This window comes from Monodelphis domestica, chromosome 5 (genome assembly GCF_027887165.1).
Source record: "Monodelphis domestica isolate mMonDom1 chromosome 5, mMonDom1.pri, whole genome shotgun sequence".
NCBI classification, from domain to species: Eukaryota; Metazoa; Chordata; class Mammalia; order Didelphimorphia; family Didelphidae; genus Monodelphis; species Monodelphis domestica.
The window spans coordinates 171451514-171474250 of record NC_077231.1 but is presented as its reverse complement, the minus strand read 5'-3'; the positions used below and the strand labels follow the sequence as shown (position 1 = coordinate 171474250).

At 35.4% G+C, this 22737-nt stretch overlaps 1 protein-coding gene across 1 annotated transcript in view; it reads left to right on the top strand.

Moving 5' to 3' along the window:
• Positions 1–22737, top strand: part of COG5 (component of oligomeric golgi complex 5) — a 441109-nt gene that overhangs the window by 52079 nt on the left and 366293 nt on the right. The window contains exons 4-5 of the mRNA XM_007504435.2: positions 4621–4675; positions 4756–4825. Coding sequence (XP_007504497.2) covers positions 4621–4675; positions 4756–4825 — 125 coding nt within the window. The remainder of the gene's footprint in view (positions 1–4620; positions 4676–4755; positions 4826–22737) is intronic.

The following is a 22737-nucleotide window of genomic DNA, read 5'->3' as shown; positions in this document are numbered from 1 at the left end:
AGAATCAAAGTTACAGGTAATGTAATAAAGGGATTTATGTTGGGAATAAATAGACTGCAGCATATTTTCAGTAATTACTACTTTTAAAAATGGCATATGGGGGAAGTAAAGGATAATCAGATCCATGAAATTGTTTTTTAAAAAAAGCTTTGAGAAATTTTCCTAACATGTTCTGTGTAGGGTCTCTCAGATAAAACTGATACAAATTGTGTTATAGGCAAAATAAACACAAACTGCAAATTGTATCACAAGACATGAAGGGCATACCATCTGCCTTCATGTAGGAGAATACCTATATTGATGGGATCATATATTCATTGACATATGTATGAGCACATACTTGTTTTGAATGACAGGTGACATTTTTTGGTATGACGACTCTTTCAAGTGAGGTATATAAGTGGCATGGTGGATAGAGTTCTGAACCTTAAGTCAGGAAGGCTTGAGCTTATGTCTTATCTGTAATAATTAAAATTAAATAATATTTCTTGCTACCCAGAGGTATATATTTTATAAAGTTTATTATGAAGGGTAGACAATCATTCCTAAGTAACCTGGCTGCATGGAGCCTAGACTGCCAGTTGCGTTCTCATTTCCCCTCACCTCCTGCACTGTCTCTTCTCCTCATGCTTCTCCTATAGTCTTCTCGTTGGTCTCTCCCTTTCTCTCCTTGGTCTCCCCTTCCTCTTCTCCTTGGTCTCCCCTGGTTCTGCCCCAAACCTTAACTTTTATTGATGTACAGAACATATGGGGAGGTAAGCTGATGCAAACCTGGTGCAACTGTAGCATGTCAGGAATGTTTGATGGACATGTAAAGTTACTCAGGAAGGGGGAAGGGATGAGCTTCCTTGACATGTATCTTAAATACTTTGTAGTTGTGTGATCCTGGACAAATCACTTAATCTCTCAGCTTTCCTTCCTCCCTTCCATATCTCCCCCCCCCCCCCTTCCACTTTCCAGTAGATAAGTAAATGTAAATGGGAGGGGAAACTAAATAGGTGATGGTTAAAAAAATGAAAAAGATAAAAATAAGGGTCTTGTTAGTATACTATGAAAGTTCAGAACATTAAATACCCTCTTCCTCCACCAAAATCATCTTTGTAACATATAGAAGATCTTGGAAACTTCTGTTTGGAGCTATATCATATAGATTCTGTAATGGAAGTGACAGTGTCAGGAAAAAGAACAAACTTTTCTAAGAATCACAGAGCTTTTAAATAAGCATTAAGTTATAGTGGTTGTTAGCATCTCAATGTGAAGAACTCAAATGTGAGTTCAAAAGTTCAAAAAGAACTTTTGGAAGAGCTTTATGAAGACCTCAAAAATCAAATGAGAGAATTTGAGGAAAAATTAGGGAAAAAAATAAGAGCAATTCAAAAAAGTCACAAAAATTATGAAAGACCATATAAATAGAAAGAAGACATTCAGAAACTCATGTAAGCAAAGAACCTATTAAGAAATAAAATTGGAAAAGGGGAAACTAAAGATTTCCTAAGGCAACAAGAAATAATAAAGCAAAATTAAGAAAGAAAAATAGTAGAAGAGAATACAAACCATCTTATCACCAAAACAACTGACCTAGAAAATAGATTAAGGAGAGACGATATAAAAATAGTTTGACTCTTGGAAAGTTATGATGAAAAAAAAATGACTTTAGACACCATACTTCAAGAAATCATCAAGGAAAACTTCTTAGAAATTCTAGAATCAGAGGGTAAAATAGAAATTGAAAGAATCCATGGGTCACCACCTTAGAGACTCAACAATGAAGATTCAAAGGAACATCATTGTCAAGTTCTATAGTTCTGATGTTAAGGAGAAAATACTACAAGTAACAAGAAAAAAACGATTTAAATACTTTGGAGCTTCAGTCAGCATAACACAAAACTTAGCAGCTGTAACATTAAAAGAACATAGGACATGGAACATAGCATTTCATAAAGCAAAAGAACTGGGTTTACAACGAAGAGTAACATCTAGCAAAAATGAGCATAATTATAAAAGGTAAAAAAAAAATTAGCAAATAAAAGGAATTTCAACTATTTCTGGAGGAAAAACCTAGAACTCGGCAGAAAATTTGATCTATAAGAAATATACCAAGGTAATAAGGGTCTAATCATAAGCAACCCAAAAGGCCAAATTCTTTGATTCCTGTTTTGAAAAATGCCATCTATGGGCTCTGGGAATGGCATCATTACGTGGGTATTTTGAAGGGGTTTGTATGGGTGGAAGACTTGAAGCCAAGTTGAATATAATAGAATGATCCAAAATGATAGTGGAATAGACCAGGAGGAGGTAGAATAGGAAAGCTATATTATATGGAAGAGGAATGAGTGGAATTGCCACAGAAAATGGGGAAAAGGGTGGAGGACTAGTAGTACTAGAACCCTACTCTTTTCAGTCCTAGGATAAAGAGAAAACAATATACCAAATTACAAATTATATGGCTAATAATCTTCTTAACATAAAGAGATATGCATGAGGCAAGGGGAATGGGATAAAGGAAAGACTGAGGGAATAAGAGAAAGAAGGGCAAGTTATTAGAAAAGAGGGCAAGGGGATTAGAAAAGAGAGTAAACGGAGGAACACCTAGAGAGGAGTACATATCAAGAGATAGGGGGTTAATGTGAGGGATAAGGGAAGGATTTGGGACTTGGGATAAGATAGGGGAGGGGTTTTTAGAAATGAATTTATATCAAGAAGTAGAGTTAGGTTAGCAGGATAAGGAAAGTATTTTTTGAAAGGTGGATAGACTAAGAATTAAAAGGTAAGGGAGGAAGGACAAAGGGGGAACTTTGAAAAAGATGGTCCAGTTTGGAAGTAGGAGGACAGGGGGAGAGAATAAGGTAGTTTTTTTAGGAAAGGGTGTAAATTGGAGAGGTATTGGTCAAAGGAAATGGAACAAAGCAGATGGGATATGATGGAAAGAAAGGGGGGGCGGGGCAAAAAACAGTAAGAAGGAACCGAGTAGATGGAAATGCCTAGGTAGTAACTCTGATATTGAATGTAAATGGAATGAATTCACACATGGGAAGAAAATGGATAGCAGAAAGGAGATAAAACCAGGAGCTGACAATGTGTTGTTTACAAGAAGCACACAAGAAAATGAGAGACACACATAGGGTAAAGGTGATAGAGCAGAATATACTATGCCTCAGCTGATCAAAGAAGATGAAATAATACCCTTATCTCTGACAGAGTTGGGCCTAACCATCTTCTCTGACAGAGTTGGCCCTAACTTGGACATAACTGGAAGATATTAACAGTATAACTATATTATGTTTGGAGGTATTATGGATAATAAAGAATTATCAATATTGGACCTTTGTGCACCAAGAGTTATATAGCATTGAGATTTTTAAAGGAAAAGCTAAATTAACTAAAGATGGAAATAAATAACAAAATAATAATAGCATTAATTTTCTCTTCTTAGAACTAGATAAATCTAAAGAAAAAAAGAAAAAAGTCAAGGAGATGAATAGAACCTTAGATAAGTTAAATATGATAGACATCCAGAGAACCCCACTCCCCCACACCCCATACCTTCATGAGGCTAGTAGTAAATCTAAGGATGAACATATATGCAATCCAAACAACATAGTTTCTGGTTTGACAATAAATGGTTTTGAGAACATAAATATTTTGCAAAAGTTTTACTTTAACATTCATCTTACTGTGGAAGTAATCCTGCATTCTTGAGGGATTATAGCTTGGAACAAAAGTTTCACCGGGTATGACTAAGCAGGGAAGTCCTTGTTTTAGAAAGAGTATGGTCCTGGCAACAGATAGTGTCTGATACCTAAGGACCAATTTAGTTAAGTGTGCAGTTATGAATTTTTTTTTTAGAAAACAAGATAGAAATGTATATTAAGAGCTATAAAGCCATTTATGCTTATTGAACTAGGAATCCCATTACTAGGATTAGGCTGTAAGGACATTATTGAGAGGGTAAAAAGCTTTGCATATATGAAAATATTCATGGAAGCTTTGTTTGTAATGGCAAAATAATGCATTGATTGGAAGAAATGGCTAAATATTTGGTGTTATTTTAATGTAATTGATTGCATTATGTTATTAGGATTGACAAATATTGGAAATGTGAAAAAAATAAGAGAAATACATAAAGAGATGAAAAGAGAAGAAAAGAAGAATAATACATACTATGATTGTTTTAAAAATAGCTATAAAATCAAGAGAAAAAGTATCAAAGTAAAACAAATCCAAAGGAATGCAAAAGTAGGGAATGTTTTTTTATTAGCACACACATATAATTTACATGTTTTTTTAAAAATTGTAAGTTCTATGTAATTTTTGGTTTTGCATGTAGTTTTTTCATGTATTTGTTTATCAAAATGTTTTTTGTTGATGATGGTAGTTGCCAAGTATTTAATTTTTAAAAATTGAAAAAAAAATATGAACGTACCAAAGATGTACAGGAGAATTAAAAACATTTTCATCTGAAAATCTTCTTGTATTACTGGGTTATTTAGAAAAGTATAATGATAAATCTGTTGTTAATGTTTTCTTAAAGTTTTAATAAAATTTTTTTCTTTAATGTCATTTCTTTTAGAGCCTTGCTCATACTTTATAAAGTAAAATTTAACTGTTTCTATTTTATAGGTGTCCTTCAAATGATGCAGACCAGAATTGGGGCCCTCCAGGGTGCTATCGACAGGTAGGTTTTTGCCAGAATATTGAGGAATAGAAACAACATTTTTGTACTTTGCGGTTTTAAAATATTCTTATTTTCAACAGGATTAAAGCTAAAATTGTTGATCCTTACAACAAGATAGTAGCACGCACGGCACAATTGGCAAGGCTTCAGGTAAGATGTCATTCTTATTTTTTCCACTCTTTGTTGTTCAAAATTCTTAACTACTTTAAATTATTAGTGAAAAATATACAATGGCACAAGATTAAAGTATTTGAAATGTGTTTTTAATAAATGTATTATAGAAAATGTAGGAATGACAAGAGATTATTTAGAGAAAGAAATAATATACTTGTATCAGAGTTATATATCTGGGCAAAAAATGATCTTTCCAGTAAAAAAAAAAATCTTATTCCTTTTAGTTGAGTATGCTATTATGTATTTAATCATTTGTGGAATTACCAAGATTCATATTGATTATGTCTAAATACATTGTTATGTGTATGGATTCCATAGTCAATTCATTTTATGATGCTAAAATGAAGATTATTATGATATATGTACCAAAATCTGCTATAGTGGATAATGAAATAGAAAAATTCTGTGAAAAAGTTGACAAAATGGTCAAAATTAATATGATGTATACTTTTGCTATTCTCTGACTATGATGTCAAACATATTGGAGCCACCCTGTAGTAGATTTGGAACTGCATGTTTTTGACTTGGAGTTTTCCTTTTTTTAGAATCCCCCTATTTCAAAACTTTGCTTAGTTGTGATCCTCTCACCTCCTAGCACCCTCTATCTCAAAAAATTACCTTATATTAGTTTTGTATGTATATATTGAATATTTTTAAATCTATACATATTAGCTACCCTGAAAGAATCAGAAGTAGAGGCTGCTTCGTTTTTGTCTTTGTATTTTCTGCATCTACCACAGTGCCTGGCAAAAATTAACAAACACTTGTTAATGGATTGATTTAACAGGGAGAACTATATTGGAAAAAATGGCTTGAGATTAAGAAATGGAAGATATTATAGGAGTATACTCAGATGCTTTATATATTAATGTGAAAATTATCTTCAGAAAGATATTTGAAAAGTGATGGAAGTTAAAGAAAAAACAATGTCTTTATGTTTTTATAAGTGGAAGAAAGAAAAAATTCATCTTGTGAAAATTTAACATAATATGTGCGACTTCTATTACTTTACTTTGACCAAAACTCACCCTTTTCTCATTTTAAATTGAGAAGAAATAGATGCTTAGAAGATGCTAAATGTGGGACTTAGTGGTAAAATCTTATTTTATGATTTAAAAGATCTTTGATGGGTAACAGACTTGAAATGTGTACTCTGTTGTTTTTTTTTTTAAACCCTTACCTTCTGTCTTAGAATTAATACAATATATTGGTTCTAAGGCAGAAGAAAGGTAAGGTGTATGCAATTGTCATTATATGATTTGCCCAGAGTCACCGTGCTGAGTAGTGTCTGAGCCCAGATTTGAACCTCTCATCTCTGTGCCTGGCTCTCTATTCACTGATCCACTTAGCTCACACAGCTATCCTGCTGTGTATTCTTAAGAAAACTTTTATGAATATTTTTGGTATTTTCATATTTTTATAACTACAGATTTTAATCTATTTTCTGAGAACTTCTGTTAACTGATATAATTATAAAGGTTAGTAAAGTATTATTTTGAAAAAAAATTTTTTTACTTTAATGAAATTAGTTACTTCTTTCTACTTAAAAAAAAATTAACCAAACCTATAATTTGATTGTGATTGGGAGCACATGGTGAAGAACTTCCTTTATCATTGCAGACCAGTACATTCTCAGCAACATAAAAGACTTAGATAGTTACCTGAAGGACTCCAAGGTTAAGTGAATTACCCAGGGCAATATAGCCAGCATGTGCTTAGAGTGGACCTGAACCCAAATCTTTTGACTCTTAGGGCAATGCCTCTCTGTGCACTATGCCAGGTCCAGAAAACCCAGGAACTTAATAATTTTTAATGACTTATTCACTTAAATCTTTAGCTACTTAATCTCCTGTAGTTCATAAATAAACTGTGGCAAGAGAAACATCAGTATTATGAATTGAATATTGAAGTATTAAGTTAAAAACTGAGGATTTGATATAAGCCACTGTAATATTCAGTACCAAAATACTTATTACCTATTGACTCTATATTTTTGTTATGTTGTTTTAACTCATGAATAAATTTTACATTTCTTGGTAAAATTTGAAAATAGATTTGGGAAAATTATAAAATCCCTTAATGGATCCTTTATAATTGTTCTCTTCATGGTATGGCAAATAGGTACAGTGGTTAGTGCTGGCTTTGGTGTCAGGACGACCTGAATTTTGTGCAAGTTGATATTTGATAACCTGAACTACATTTACCCAGCATCTTTTAAGTTACATCCTCACTTTGCATCCTGGCATTTGGGAGATAAATTTTGCTGAGATCCATGCTGCGGGGCTTTTGGGGCTTTTGCTTTGGTAATGTGCTCTGCTCATGAGGCTGAAGGAACTCCTTTCTCTCTCACTTTGCTGTTATTAAATCCTATAAATTTAAATACTTGGAGTTGTAAAAATTAAAATTAGATCTCAATAATGAAATATTATATTTTAGGAAGTTTATTAATGATCATTAGAAAGCAAGGATCTCTCCCTGCGCAGGGAAAAAAGCAACTCTCCTCTCATTCCTGCCCCTGCTTTCCTGTGGTCTCCTGATTGCTCTCTCTTATGGCTCAGTCCTTGAGTCTCCTGCTCTCTGGGTTGTGTCTCCATGGAGAAGACCCCACTGCCTCCCAGGTTTGATCAAACATTGCCTGGGTGGGCTCTGTTCTTTCCCAGCCCCGCGACAGTGGCCATTTCTGATACTCCTTTTGTTATTGCTGCTACTCTTACATTTTTGAGGTAATATATGTGTTGTCCTGTAAGGGCAATTTGTTCAAGTAGAAGGATCAACCAAATACAGTGCAACAAAATAGTATAGATCCAACAATAGGGAAGTTTTATTATGATCAGTAGTCAAATACAATCAGTATAGGCAATTATTCATTATCAACAGAAGGTACTCTTTTTACACAGCTACAATGAATCCATGAATCCCTCTCCCCAATTTTAATGGCTATTGGGGTAGTCAATAGGACTTGGAACAGTCCCTCATAAGCAGGTTCAGTCGACCCAGTACGTTTGAAATTCTTTATGTACATGCTATCACCTGGGTTTAATTAAGAAGTCTATGGGATCTGCCTGAACAGCAGTTCCAGAGTCGTGGAGTTCTCGCAGTTTTGTTTGCAATTGTCTGATATTGGCAATGGTTGTATCCCCTCCTAGCAATGACGTATAGACAAGGGTAAATGGTTGTGCCTGAATAGGTGGATGTCCAAATAGCATCTCAAATGGTGAGATGTGTAATCACTTCTGAATCTGCTTCTGAGATAAAATAGGGCCAGAGGTAGAATTTCGGGCCCTTTTAAATGAGTCTCTGTGCACAATTTTCCAATCATAGTTTTAAGTTCTTTATTCATTATTTCAATTTAGCCAGAGCTCTGGGGATGATGTGGTGTATGAAATTTAGGAGTTATCCCAAAACATGAATAAATTTGCGATAAGACTAAATCAGTAAAATGAGTTCCTCTATCCAAATCAATAAGTGTTGGCAGGAAAAAATTAGGAATAATTTATTTCAGAAGAATTTTGGTAACAAAAGCCTATGTGGCCTGCGCAGTAGAAAATGCTTCAGGCCACCTGGAGGGCTGATTGACCATGACTAGACAAAATTTATACTGTCCATGTTTTGGCATAGAGATAAAATCAATATATAAATGTTCAAATTGTGTGTAAGTGAGAGGATGTCCACCAAAGACTTTCCCACAAAAAGGCGTGTTTATTAAAGGCCTGGTAGGAAGGACAAGCTATACATACTTTGGAGGCAATTGTAGTTATTCCAGATGTTATCCATACTCTTTTAACAGTCTACAATGCCTTGGGTGCCAAAATGGCCATGTTTATGGATGGAGTGACAAATTTGGTTATACAAATTTCTAGGGAGTGGGGATTTGCTGTCAGATGATACCCATACTCTATTAATCTGTTTGGCTTAAAAAATTTTTTTTTCCATTTTCCCACTTCCTTGTCATTATAGGAAAGGGATAGATCTAAATCATCAGTTATTGTTAGTGTCAAAATTAAGTCAGGTCCTTCTAAGGCTGCTAGTTTTGCTGTGGCATCTGCTTGTTCATTTTCCCTGGAGACTAAAGGTTAAAATTATGGTTGAGATGGAAAATCTAAATTTAAGTGGTCACCAGGGGAAATACCAAATAATAAAATACCCAAGTCAGCTGAAATTTTTTATGGTGATTTAATTGATAGTGGAAAAGATTAAGGAGAAGGAAGAAGGAGGAGTAGGTTTTTTTCTCTCCCTCTCCCCCAACCTGGCTAGTATCAGGCGGAGAGATCAGGAGATAAGGAAGTAAGGTTTTGGAGTATGAAGGAGGTAGGAGTCAGCCAGAACTCCAGAAAAAGAAGGGCTAAATCCAGATGCCTGAACCTGAATCAGCTCTAGGTAAACTCACCACCACCACTCCAAGATGTCGAAATGCCTAGCACACTGCCAGCCAGAGTCTCCTCTCCAGGGGAAAAGGAGGAGAGAGGAAGTGACGTTCTTCATATACATGGTTTTACGTCACTTTCCTGCATCTCATCTGTACCAATGATGGCTTAGCTTGACTTAGGACACCCCAGGGGTCTGTCTGATTTTCTGCACATGTCTGTTGAAGGCCATTTCCTCAGATAATTAAATCTTGAGTTTGATGCAGACCGTCCTAATCTTGTTAAACTAAGAAGGATGGAGAAATGTAGAGTTTCCAAGACCTGATTCTGTTATTCCAAGTATCTCCATTGTTACTGATCAGGAAAGAGCTAAATCAGATCTTCTAAAGTACAGTCTGATTAGGGTGGAATAGTTTTAAAATTCACAAGACAAGGTCAGTACCATGTGTGTGGGCAGAGCAGTGAATGACAGCTATGGCTTCAGGGATTTGGAGGGCAGAAAGAAGGTTAGTAATAAGGTTTGCATTGGCAATACATTTTCCAGCTGATGTTAAAAATCCCCTCTGAAACCATAGCATGCTGATGGTATGACATATGCCAAAGGCATAAGAGAAGTCTGTGTAAATTATGGCCCTCTTATCTTTTGCAGTGATACAGGCATGTTTCATAGCTGTGAGTTCTGCACCTTGTGAACTTACATTTGTGGGTAAGGAAGCTGACTGCAGAGTGGCAAATTTGGTAACTACCACAGCTCCTGTATAGCACATGCCATCCCTTATAAATGAAGGGCCATCGTAAATAATATTAAATCTGACTTGTCCAAAAGAGTGTCTAGTAAATCATTATGAGGTTTATCAGCAATGGACACTAAAGATGTATAATCATGTAAAGGCTTTCTGGAAGTTGGCAAATCGTGGAGAAAGGTTGCAGGATTAAGAACTCCACAGTTTTAATGTGATATATTCATTATTTAATAGGGTTATCTCACATCTCATAATCCTTGGTTTGGTAAATACCTGTGTCCTATGTCTTTATAACAATGCCTTGATTTCATGAAAGCACATTATGGTCAGAGGGCATCCTAATTCTAGATTGGAATATTTGGTTACTAATAAAGCTGTGGCAGCTAGTCCCATAAGGCATGGTGGCATTTATAACAGTTAAAAGAGTGATGTTGTAAACTGTAGTGAGTTAAAATGGTGGAAGATATAAATTGTGATAGATATAAGAGAGGGTGAGTAAATTTGACCGCAGAAAATATGTTTCACTACAGTGTCTTGGTTTTTAAATCAAATATAAGGTGGTCGCCAGGGAAATATTCCCAATTATTCAAATACCTAAGTCAACTGGGTTTTATAGAGATTTTAATTAATACAAATGTGGAATTAAAGAAGAGAGTGAAAGAGAGAAAAAGGAAATAAGTATGAAGGGCCTTAAGCCAACATGGCCTAGACCTGAGTCTTAAGAGAGAGAGATCAGTCAGTCAGTCTTTTAACACTCACCACAAGGTCTGTCTAAGCAAGGATTCTAGTGACACCAGGCCAGTTCAATCTCAGCTGACTTCACCAGAGAGAGTTCCAGCCAGAGTCCTCCTTAAAAAGCCTTCCAGCCAGAGACTGTTCCAAAGGGCCTCTCTCCAGAGCCTCCAGAGGGAGAGAGTCTCCTCAGAGGAGCTCCAGCAAGACCTCCTTAGAGATTGTCCTCCAAGAGCTTCCCTTCTCCAGAGCCTCTCTCAAGAGATTCTTCCCAAGCGATCCTCATCAGAGATCCTCCAAAAGGATTTTTTTCCCAAGAGATTCTGCTTTTTCTTATATAGGGGTTTTTCTCCTATGTCACCTCCCCTAAGTCCTTACATCTACCAATCACTGTAGACATTTTCCAAAAGACTGCCCATCTGAATTCCTGCTAAGTCGACTAATCTCCTCAGTAAGTCTGAACCAGAAAAAATGCTGCTGTGTCAACTAATCTCCTCAGTAAGTCTGAACCAGTGAAAACACAGCGGAGTCAACTAATCTCATTAAGAGAAAACTTGCCCAACCCTTTTAGGTACCTAGCATCTCATTATATCAATTCTAAAAAACAGGCATGGCTCAAAGAACTCCTTGCCGTATTATAAGCATGGGTCCAAGTACTTTCATTGTTTAGCAAGGAGTTTTCTCCCCTAAAGCAGTCTTAAGTATGGGTGGAGTAGAGGTCCTCCCATTTCTGATCCTGGCGAGTTCTCACATCAAAATGCAGAATGTTTCCCAGTAGGCAATTTGTTCCAATGGAGGATTCCTCAATGTGGAAATTTTTAACATTCACAAGTCTGAGAAATTTCAAGATTTACACATTCCTGAAACTACTGGGTCCAACTGGGCCAAATAATAGGCTATTGGGCATTGAGTAGGTCCCAAAAGTTGAATTAGAATACCTGAAGCTACCTCTCTCTACTCATGGTCATATAAGGTAAATGGCTTATAATTGGGGATGCCTAGAGTAGGAACAGACAGAATGGCCTGTTTTAAATTTGAAAGAGCTGTCTAGTATTACATTTCCAATTTAAGTGGTTCAGGGATCACATTTTTTGTGAGTGATACAAAAGGCTTAGTGATTTCCCCACAGCAAGGGATCCATTGCTGACAAAATCCCATTGCTCCAAGAATCTCCCTCAATTGCTTTTTAGTGGTAGTAGCACTGAAATTTTAGATACATTCAATACCCTTAGGAGAAATTAAATGGGACACAGCAGTTAAGATGAAACCTAAATATTGTACTTTGGGGAGACACCACTGAACTTTGTCTTTGGAGACCTGTGGCCTCTCTTATATATTTCCAAAGGAAGATGCCTGCTATCCTCTTGGCATGCTTCAGTATTTGTTGAAGTCAAGAGCCAAATCATCCATATATTCAATTAAATGGCTGTATTTAAATATTAAATATTTATAAATATAAATAAACATTAAATATTAAATGGCATTGGTATTGGCAGTTAAGAATTGTGTAAACAATGTAGGACTGTCCACGAACCCTTAGGGCAAAAGGGTTGAGGTCCAAAAGGAAATCTTCCAGGTGAAAGCAAAGATATGCCTGGAATCTTTCACATATGGGTATAGAAAAGAAAGCTGAGTACACATCTACAACAGTAAAATATGTAGCTGTGCTAGCAATAGAAGAAATAATAGTGTTTATGTTGGAAACTATGGGATATTTCTTTAAATATGATTGTTCACAATTTGAATCCTATCTCACTTTCATGGGAGGCAGAATGGTAGAGTAGAAAGGACACTGACTCTGGAGTTGTAGAACCAGAATTCAAAAGCATCATCTCTTCTGCTTTTCTTCCTGTGTGAGCTTGGCTCAATCACTCAACCTTTCTAGTCTCCATCTCCTCATTTGTAAAATGAATGGGTTGGAGGAGTTGATCTCTTAGGTGCATTTCAGTTCTAAATCTAGGACCATAATAAGTTCATGTGATTCAGTCACCAAGTGACCAAGTCAATTATTTCCTCAGTCATAGCTCTTACTTCATTGTGAGGATCACATTATATAACAAAGATGACATATAAAAATGATTACCAGTATTTATAGAGCACTTGTGGTTTACAAAGCCCTTTACAAATATCTCATTTTATCCCCATCATATAGATATTTTTATTATCCCCATTTTACAAATGAGTAATTGACTCAGGCATAAATTAAATGACTTATCCAGGTCTTCCTGACTGCAAGTCTAGTGCTCTAACTACAGCACCATTTAGTTGTCCAATACACACACTCACTTAACTGTTTTGGCTGTTTTGTTAACAAGTTTTTAGTGATGAGTCATTTCCTAGTCATGGCAGAAAAACTTAATCTCCAAATTTTGTTTTCTTTAAAACATATGACTTAGCTAGGAGATGAAAATGAAGATATATTTTGATTTCATTCAAGGATTAGATGGAACCTCAGTAATTCTTCCCTGGAGTCCTTGTGGCAGGCCTGCCTTATGAGTTTTTTTTTTCTTTTAAGTCTTTTACATAAGGAATTTCCAAGTCTCATATAAAGCTGGATTTTTCTCTAATAAAATTATTGTAGTATAGTTCTAGTATAGTCAACTATGAATCTAATAATTTAAGAAGACTTGGAGAGTTTTAGCTTCATTCAAATACTGACTTTTCTCGTATAAGAATCTAAGGTTATGGTAGCATATTTTTATCAAATTGTAAAAATAGCATATCATTTATTTTCAGCTATTTTATTCAATTCTATATTTAGATTTTATAATAACATGTTTTGAACATGTGAGAAAATACCTCTCATCCTACCTACTTTTTTTTTACCTACATATATTAACAAAACCTTTTTTGTTCTATTTTCATAGAAATTTCCTGGTACAGTACCAAAAAATTCTTCAATTTATAAAACATCTATAATAGTTAACTTTTCCTATTTTACATATGTAAAATATTAGAACATATGATTACATTCAAGAATAAATAATGGATATCTTTTTCTTACCTTTTTACATATCTGTGTTTTGTAATAAAGTTGAAAAGGAAAATATCTTGTGCATGATAATGAATTTTTCACATTGTACTTAAAAATAGATCATGTGATTAGCAAGATGAATAGTTTTTCATAAATCATTGAAACTTAAACGTTTTAGCAAAAGAAATTATGCTAAGAAATTATTATAAAGTAATTCAGTTCGGATCTACAAGATAATAAGACAAACAGTGAACAAGGTAAAAATCTCCTGAAATAACATCAAGAACTTAAATACCTTTATTAACCATTTACTAAGTGCCAACTATGTGGCAGATACTCTGCTAAATATATTTGTACAAAAACAAAGCCAAAAAATCCCAAGTTTGAAGGCAATAGAATATTCTTCAAAACTGTGAAGTTTAAGTTCAAAATGAAAATAATATATACTATAAAGCTTAGACTATTCATAAAAAGGTGGACATTAACAAAAGAAGTATTCCTGCAGAAATATTAAAAAGCTCATAGTTGACATACTAAAACCCCAAACAAGAGAAATATAAGCAAGGTATATACATTATAAAAGTATTGTTAACAACAAAAGACTTTCTTGAGTTTGTTTTCAAAAAATGAACTAATAGACATAAACAACAAATGGGAATCATCAAGGGCCATAACTACCTGAGGAGGTCACATTTTAAGAGGTATTTTAAAAATCAGAAATAAGGAAGAATAACTAAATTAATACTTCTTGGACTAAATCCCATTGTCTTCTGTAAGTGAAGCAATTTCTTCATAACTTTATGATTGGAGAGAGGAGCTAGATATATATCCCTAGCAAATCTATTGGTGAGTAGAGAAGAGATAGTAATTTTCTTTTTCTCTCAGCATAAGTGAGGACTTTCAAAAAATAGGACACAAGCAGTAGAAGGAAGGATGTGGAGAATGGAAAAGGGGAATTCCCTAGAAGGGGAATGTATCCCACTTAGACATTACCATGATGGGATAAAATTTAATTCTGTGGTTGAGACCAAGAACCTTATAATAAATTTCATTGGGGTTGGGGAGGAGAGGAAATGTGAACTAACACTTTAGGAGACTACTCTCTCAGAGATGGTTATTTTCAATAAGTGTTCCACTCTAGGAGTTGGGATGGGGACATAGACCAAGGAGTGGAGGCAGAATGTGAAACATATAACCGAATATGGTATAATTTGGCCTTAGAAGTGTTGAGGGATAATCTTAAGGGCAGGACTAGGTGTCATGGTGACATGGGGCACAGAATGGCTCTTAGCACACAATACTATGTATGACACCATTTCTTTCTTTGAGGATAATTTTTTAATTTCCCTGGTTTCAATTCCATATTGCCATTTCCAGGAATAGGTCATAACTTTGTTGTTCAATCCAGTCCTAACTATTCATGACCCCATTTGGGATTTTCTTGGCAAAGATACTGGGGTCATTTGACATTTCCTTCTCCAGCTTATTTAACAGATGAGGAAACTAAGGAAAACAGGGTTAAATGACTTACTTTGGTTCACATAGCTAGTTAGTATCTGAGGATAACTTAAAACTGAGGAAGATGAATCTTTCTGACTCCAGACCCAGAACTCTATTCACTGTGCCACCTGGTTGCCTTTAATCTCATCCCCATGCTGCTAAATCAAGCTTTAAATTTATTCCACCTCACTCACTCTTCTCCCTCTCTGTTTGGAAGGCTGGAGAGTGAGTAATAAACTCTTCCAAAAGCCTTCCTTTATAGAGAGCAGGAACTAGACTTCATCTCACTCTAGTTTGTATCTACTGTGCTGCTTGGTCTCAACTTCACAGAACAAGATGCCCCTGTGCCCTAAATCTCTTGCTCTTTGCTTCCCCTTTCTGCCTTTCCTCCTCCACTTTCTTGTCTCCTTCTGTGTCATCTCTCCTGATTGTAAGTTTCTGGAAGACAGGGACTGTCTTTCTTTTTATTAGGTGTATTCCCAGTAGTTAGCACAGTGCCTCATACACTGTAGATTATCTTTTAAAAATTTGTACCCCAGGGGACTTCATCCCCCAGCATTCTCTACTCTTCCTAGGGTTCCCTTTTGTTATGTCCCCATGTTATGTCCTGGCGTGGGTTGGTCTATAAATGTACTGATCCCATGCCAGGAGGGGTCTTTGCTGGGGCTCTGGCTCTTAACTCTGCTTGCACATCTTTCTCTCTTACCTTTGTTTATTACATTTACAGGACGCTTACTAAACATCAATTGGATTGGATTAAAAAGAGGTCAAAGGAATACTTTGTGACAAGGAAATCACTTTAAAAGACTGATATATATTAATTTAAGGTCGCCAAGGAATTCAGCTATGTAATTCCTTAATGAAAACTCAAGTCAGCAGTGAACCTTTTATGGAGTTTAATTACAAACAGGAGGAAGAAAGGTGAGAGAGAGAGAGAGAGAGAGAGAGAGAGAGAGAGATATTGCTGTGGCTGTAATTGCTCTCAAACAGGGAATCATTCCTTTCTCATATCTAGCTGTGTACTATAATATGCCATTGGCCTAAAATTGGGTCCTAAAGTTTGGACTAACAGTCCATAAGCTATGCCTCTTGCTTTATGTACAAAGAGATGGAATTCTTTGTTGTAGTCTGGAATACCTAAGGCTGGAGCTGCAATGATTGCTTCTTTGAGCTGTGCCAAGGCTTGGAGGTGCTCTTTCATTAGTTTCAAAGGTTCTGTGACTGTGTTTTTGGTTAAGTCTGTAAGGCATTTTGTTATTTGGCTATAGCCTGGGATCCATTGTCTACAGAAACCTGTCACTCCTAAAAAGGATCTCAGTTGTTTCTTAGTCTTTGGCACCCTGAGCTTCAGTATGTCCTCTACTTTTTTCTTGGAAATATTTCTCGTCTCCTTTTCCAAGATAAATCCTACGCATTCCACTTTAGGCATGACCCATTGTAGCTTTGATTTGGAAACTTTGTGACCTTTCTTATATAGCTCTAGGAGGAGTTTTTTACACTCCTGGTAACACATTTTAGCAGATGGGGATGCAAGAAGAATGTCATCCACATAGTGCACAATTTTGCTTTCCTTGATTTGGATGTTCTTTAAATCTTGTTGCAAGAATTGTCAGAATGCTGTTGGGCTATCACAGAATCTCATTGGTACACCCCCCATGTCATCTGAGTCCCATTCCAAGTGAAAGCAAAGAGTTTTTGGCTTTCCTTTGCAATTGGGATGCTAAAATAAGCACTACACAGATCAAAGACAGTGTAATATCTAGAGTTACTTGGGATTTCTGAAATTATTTTAGATGGGCTTGGAATGACTGCATGGGATTTTTTTACAAAGTTATTTACTGCTCTTAAATCTTGGACCAGTCTCCATTGAACTTTTCCTTCAGAGTCACATTTTGTTTTCTTTATGGGTATTATTGGTGTATTATATTCTGAAATTGTTGGGATTAAAATTTTGGGATCCAACAAGCTTTGGATAATTGGGTTGATTCCATCCATGACTTCTTTACTTAGTTTGTATTGTGGTATCCTTGGTGGTGTCCCTTCTTTAACTTCTACTTTAACTGGTGTTGCTAACTTTAGAATCCCTACATCTTAAGATTGTGTAGCCCAAAGTCCTTCGGGTATATCACCCGGTATTTCAAATATTGTACCTTCATTCTGAACTTGTTCGTCATCCACTTGCCCCATGAACAGCAATGGATAATGTTTTAAAGAGTCTTTGATTAGATGTAGAAAGATTTTCCCCGATTTATTACATTGAATAGTTGCTCCAATTTTACACCAAAAGTCTCTCCCAAGAAGGTTGATTGGGCATTCTGGGATTAACAAGAATGTATGTTCTGTTGTTAGGGGTCCTAGCGTTACCATTTTTTATTTTAGTTTTGGTACTCTCTGTTTTTTCCCTGTAGCCCCCATTATTTGTACACGTAACTTGTGATTTTGCTGTCTTCGGGAGATGTTTTTAAAACAGATTTAGTTGCTCCTGTATGGATAAGCACTGGGTAGATCTTATTACCTATTTTTATCATGACCCTTGGTTCTGTGTTCTCATTTTGTTTGCACACTTGGACCATAGGCACCTCTATTTCTATTTTGTCCAAATCCCAGTTTTGTTTTTCTGCTACAGACTTTTCTTGTTTCTTTGAACATTCATTTATCAATCCATCATCAGTTTGCAATGGAATTGCATTATTATGGAGACTTACAGATGGCATAATAATGTTTTTGTTTACTTTTTCTTGTGCAGTTACCATTGGTTGGAAATCTTCTACATAAGGATTTAAGGTTGATTTTTCTATTGTCACTGGTATTTTCTTTTGTAATATCATCCCTGCTTTCCGTATCATTGTCTCCAGGAGGTCTGCTAATTTGAATGTTTTTTGTTATTGCATTTTCCTCCCCATTGGACCCTTCTGTTGTTTTCTCCTGTGTTTCAATTAATTCATTTTCAGTTTGTGTAATACAGACTGTTGCCAGTTCTGTTCCTTCTGCTTTCTTTGTACCTTGTTCTAGTGTTCCAAAAATGTTCTCTTTAATCTCTGTTACATCATTATCTAATTGGATTGCTTCTTCTATCTGTTCTTTAGTTTTATTTTGTGATTTTTCAACCTCAGATTCTCTTTGCATGTGGTCTCCTTCCTTTTCATTTTTTTCATTTCCTTTCCCATTTTTCCTTTTTGATGTTACCCCATGTACCTGGCTTCATAACTGACTTTTTTTGGCAGCAACTGAGACTACTTACAAATAACGTGGTTTTGCTTCTTGTTGGATGAATCTCTCTATGGTTTCTAAATTTGGTGCTCGCAATGATTTTTTGCAATTACAATCACAACATTTTGTATTTGTTTGTGTATTATTGCTGCTATACTTTACGTTGCTTTTCCAATATCTCGGTTTGTTATTAGCTTGGAATAATTGTGCCTTTAAATATCAGTCTTGAACCATGTGACCCATTTTTCCACAGAGGAAACATCTGGGTACATTTCTCCTTTGATTGCTTTGTGTGTAATTTCTTGTGGGTTTGTATGATTGTAGAGTGGCTAGATTTTTTTATTCAATTTATATTTACTTGAGCTATTTCATCTTTTTCCTCTAGTATTTCTTTATGACCTCAAAATATGTAAGTTGCAGTTTTTCTTAAATCTTCCTGACTTAGTGTTTCTCAATCTGATCATTGAAGTTTAAAATATGATCTAATAGGTGTGTTACTGCCTTTCACAAATTGTCTCCTTATGTGTTGGAGATTTTGTTCAGTTAAATTTTCAAATTCAAGCATATCCTCTGCTACTTCAATCACTCTACTGAGGAACTTAGATGGATGTTCCCTACTTTCCTGTCTCAATTTCACAAATTTTCCCCAAGTATCTGGTCTTTTTCTAAAAATTTTCATTGCTTCTAATAGATCTTCTCTGGCCTTTCTTAGATAATGTAGATTTTCATTATTAGATAACTCTGTCTGTTTCTTCCTCTAACCATGACGTTATATTTGGATTGTTTCTTGTTTCATCAATGAATTGTTGTTTTTCCCGTTTTCAAAATAATTCTGAGAGAAGAATTTCTGTGTTCTGGAAATCTGGATCATAAAGTCTAATTACTCTTTTAAATTCTTTTAAACATCTCATTGGTTCTGAAAACATGGAAGGCATCCATTTTTTCAGACTTTCAAGGTCAGCTGGTGTAAATGGCTTATGTGTTTTAATATGAATTATTCCACTATCTGGTTGTAGGCTCATTTGATCTCTTATTGGTAATATTGGTATTCCACCTTCAGCCCCATCTGTATTTTCTTGCTGAACTACATTGTTATTTTTAGATATGTCTTGTTGTGTTTTAATACCTTTGTCACATTATTTCTCTTCAGTCACTTGCTTCATCATTTCCTTTAGTTGCATCATCTCCTCCTTTATGGCTAAAATCATCACAGCCATTTCATTATCTTTTGCTTTTTTCCCAAAAATTAGATGCACACCTTTTTTTAGAGCATAGTATAATTGGGTTAAGAAGAATAATGCTCCAGCATATGTGGGAATGAATGAAATCAAGTGATACATACTTATATTCAGCCATTGCAAAGTTTCATAGATTCTAATCAGAAAATAAATATAATCCGGAATCGTGACCAAAAATAAGTTGTAAAACATATAAAAGAAATATCCAATCCAGGCTATATAACCCATGGCAAGTAGTAGTTTCTTTGCTGACTTGTATCTAGAAAAGCCTTTTTGCAACAGAAAAAATGTTTTTAAGACTGGTCCTTTAAGAGGGTCCTTTAGGAGGAGTGGTTTCTTTCGGGTGTGGTATCGTTAGGCAGATTAGTTGCACTCAACACTGATCTCAAAATGGTTACTTTTCACAGTCACACAGGCTTTTGAAATGTATGCAGGCCCAATTTCTCTGACACTTCTCTGACAACTCCAATTGCCTTACTTTTCCCAAATTCATGACAAAATAGGTACGAAAACCTAGCTGGCTCTGCCAAAAACTGTAATATTTATTGGGAAAGGAAATGGGGGGATTGGAAAAACTGGGGATAAAGGGAAGGTCTGTAGCCAGGTATGGAGGAGTTGAGGGGAGAGATGCCTCCTTCCAAGAGGAAACAGCAGGGGTCCGATAAAGACTGTTTGTCCTCGAATGACTGAACTGACGTTCAGCTCCCTCTATGACCAGAAAAGATAGTCCACTTATCTGACTGCAAATTCAAATAATATAAAGTTTAATAACCAGTTAGGATTGGAGTTTTTTCTCAGCTTCAGAGTTGAGGCCAGGCCCTAAGGCTGGCGGAGGGTTCTTCCACTCCTGTCTACTCTTTATCAGTCCTGCTTTGTTTAATTCATAATCTTAGCAGTAGACAGAAAAGCAAAGAAGAACAGGTCTGACCTTCAGAAGTAATTGGGCCTAAATCTTCGTGCTGAACCAAGAAGAGGCACACCACTCCAGACTGAGCTGAACAAGCTCCTCTCTCCTCCAACACCAGGAAGTAAGTCCCACCCTGACCTGAAGGAAGTTGTAGTCCCAAGACCTAGCTGCCAATCCCGGCAGGAAGGAAGTGCTAGTCACAAGACCCAACTGCCACTCCCAGATTCCCCTTCCCCATCAACTGTCAGCCTTATTTCCTTTCCACAGTAATTAGACCTTTGTCAGAAGTTTTTGTAATGAAGATTGTTTCCCAATTTGTTGCTTCCCTTCTAATTTTGCATGTATTTGTTTTGTTTGTATAAAACCTTTTTAATGTGATGTAATGAAAATTATTGATTTTACATTTTGTGATTTTTTTTCCTAACTTTTGCTTGGTTTCAAAGTCTTTCCTTTCCCATAGATCTGAAAAGTTTACTATTCTATGTTCACCTAATTTGCTTAGAGTTTCCTTCTTTATTTTCAGGTCATTCACCCATTCTGAGTTCATCTTGGTGTAGGGTGTGAGATATTGATCCAAACCTATTCTCTCCCATTCTGTCTTCCAATTTTCCCAGCACTTTTTTGGTCAAATAGTGGGTTTTGTTGCCCCAAACTGGGATCTTTGGGCTTATCATAGACTGTCTTGCTGAGGTCATTTACCCCAAGTCTATTCCACAGATCTTCCTTTCTGTCTCTTAGTCAGTACCAAATTGTTTTGATGACCACTGCTTTATAGTATAGTTTGATATCTGGGACTGCAAGTCCTCCTTCCTTTGCATTTTTTTCATGATTTCCTTGGATATCCTTGATCTTTTGTTCTTCCAAATTAACTTTGTTATGTTTTGTTTTGTTTTTTTTTCTAATTTAGTAAAAAAGTTTTTTGGTAGTTTAATGGGTATTGCATTAAATAAGGAAATTAATTTGGGTAGGATTGTCATTTTTATTATGTTAGCTCATCCCACCCATGAGCAATCAATAATTTTCCAATTGTTTAGATCTAGTTTTAGTTGTGTGGAGAGTGTAAAGAACTGTAAACTGAAGGGATGTCCATAAGTTGCTGAATGACTGAACAAGTTGTATGATTCTAATGGAATAATGTTGTGGAATAAGAAATGACAAAGATAACAATCACAGAAAAACCTGGAAAGACTTCTTTAAAGTGATGCAAAATTAAGTAAGGAGAACAGGGAGATGATCATACACAGTAAGGGCAATAAAGTATGATGTTTAACTGGTAACAATATCAGCAATTTAAGATCAAGGACAACTCCAAGGGACTACTTATGATGAAAAAGTCTTTCCACTGCCATAGAAAGAATTATCAGAGACTGAATGCAGATTGAAACATACTGTTCTTCCCTTCATTTCTTATGTGAATTTTTTTCTAGTGTAAGTAACATATGTATTCTTTCCAAGCATGATGAACAAGGAAATATGTATTATATGATAACACATGTACAACCTATATCAAATATTACCTGCCATATTGGAAGAGAAAAGTGGTGGGAGGAAATGAGAGAATATAGATTGCAAAATGTCATAAAAAATATCAAAAATTGTATTAATATGTAATCTGGGGAAAAATAAAAAAAGTTCAATAATAAAAAAGAGAAGCTTTGGGGTAAGATCTGAAAATGCAGTGACAGAAATGAATGAGTGGAAGAATAGTCTAGACAGCTAGAGAACTAAAGAGGACAAAATAAGTGTGTGAAACACTTTAAAAAAAAAGGCTGAAGAAAAATGAAGGGCTGTTATTAAACTTAATATGGTACTATAGACCAATGAATAGGAAATAAATAGCAGAGGGAGGGCACTAGAATTAAAAGAGGTTGAGAAAAGCTTCCAGGATATGAGTAGATTGCTTTAATATCAGTTGATTTGAAATTGTGGTTGGTCATTTCATTGATCAGAGTTCTTAAGTCGTATGAATTTGTTTTTCTATAATATTATTATATGTTATTTTCACTGTATTCTGCATCAATTCCTATAAGCCCTACCATATTTTTTCTGAAACCATCTCTCTTAATTTCTAATGGGTTACTATTCTATTACATCTATATGCCATAATTTGTTCTGTCATTCCCTCACTGATGAGCACTTACTTAGTTTTCAATACTTTGTCACTATGAAAAGAGCTAATGTAAATCTCTCTGTAAATCCCATTTCCTTTTTTTTTTGTCT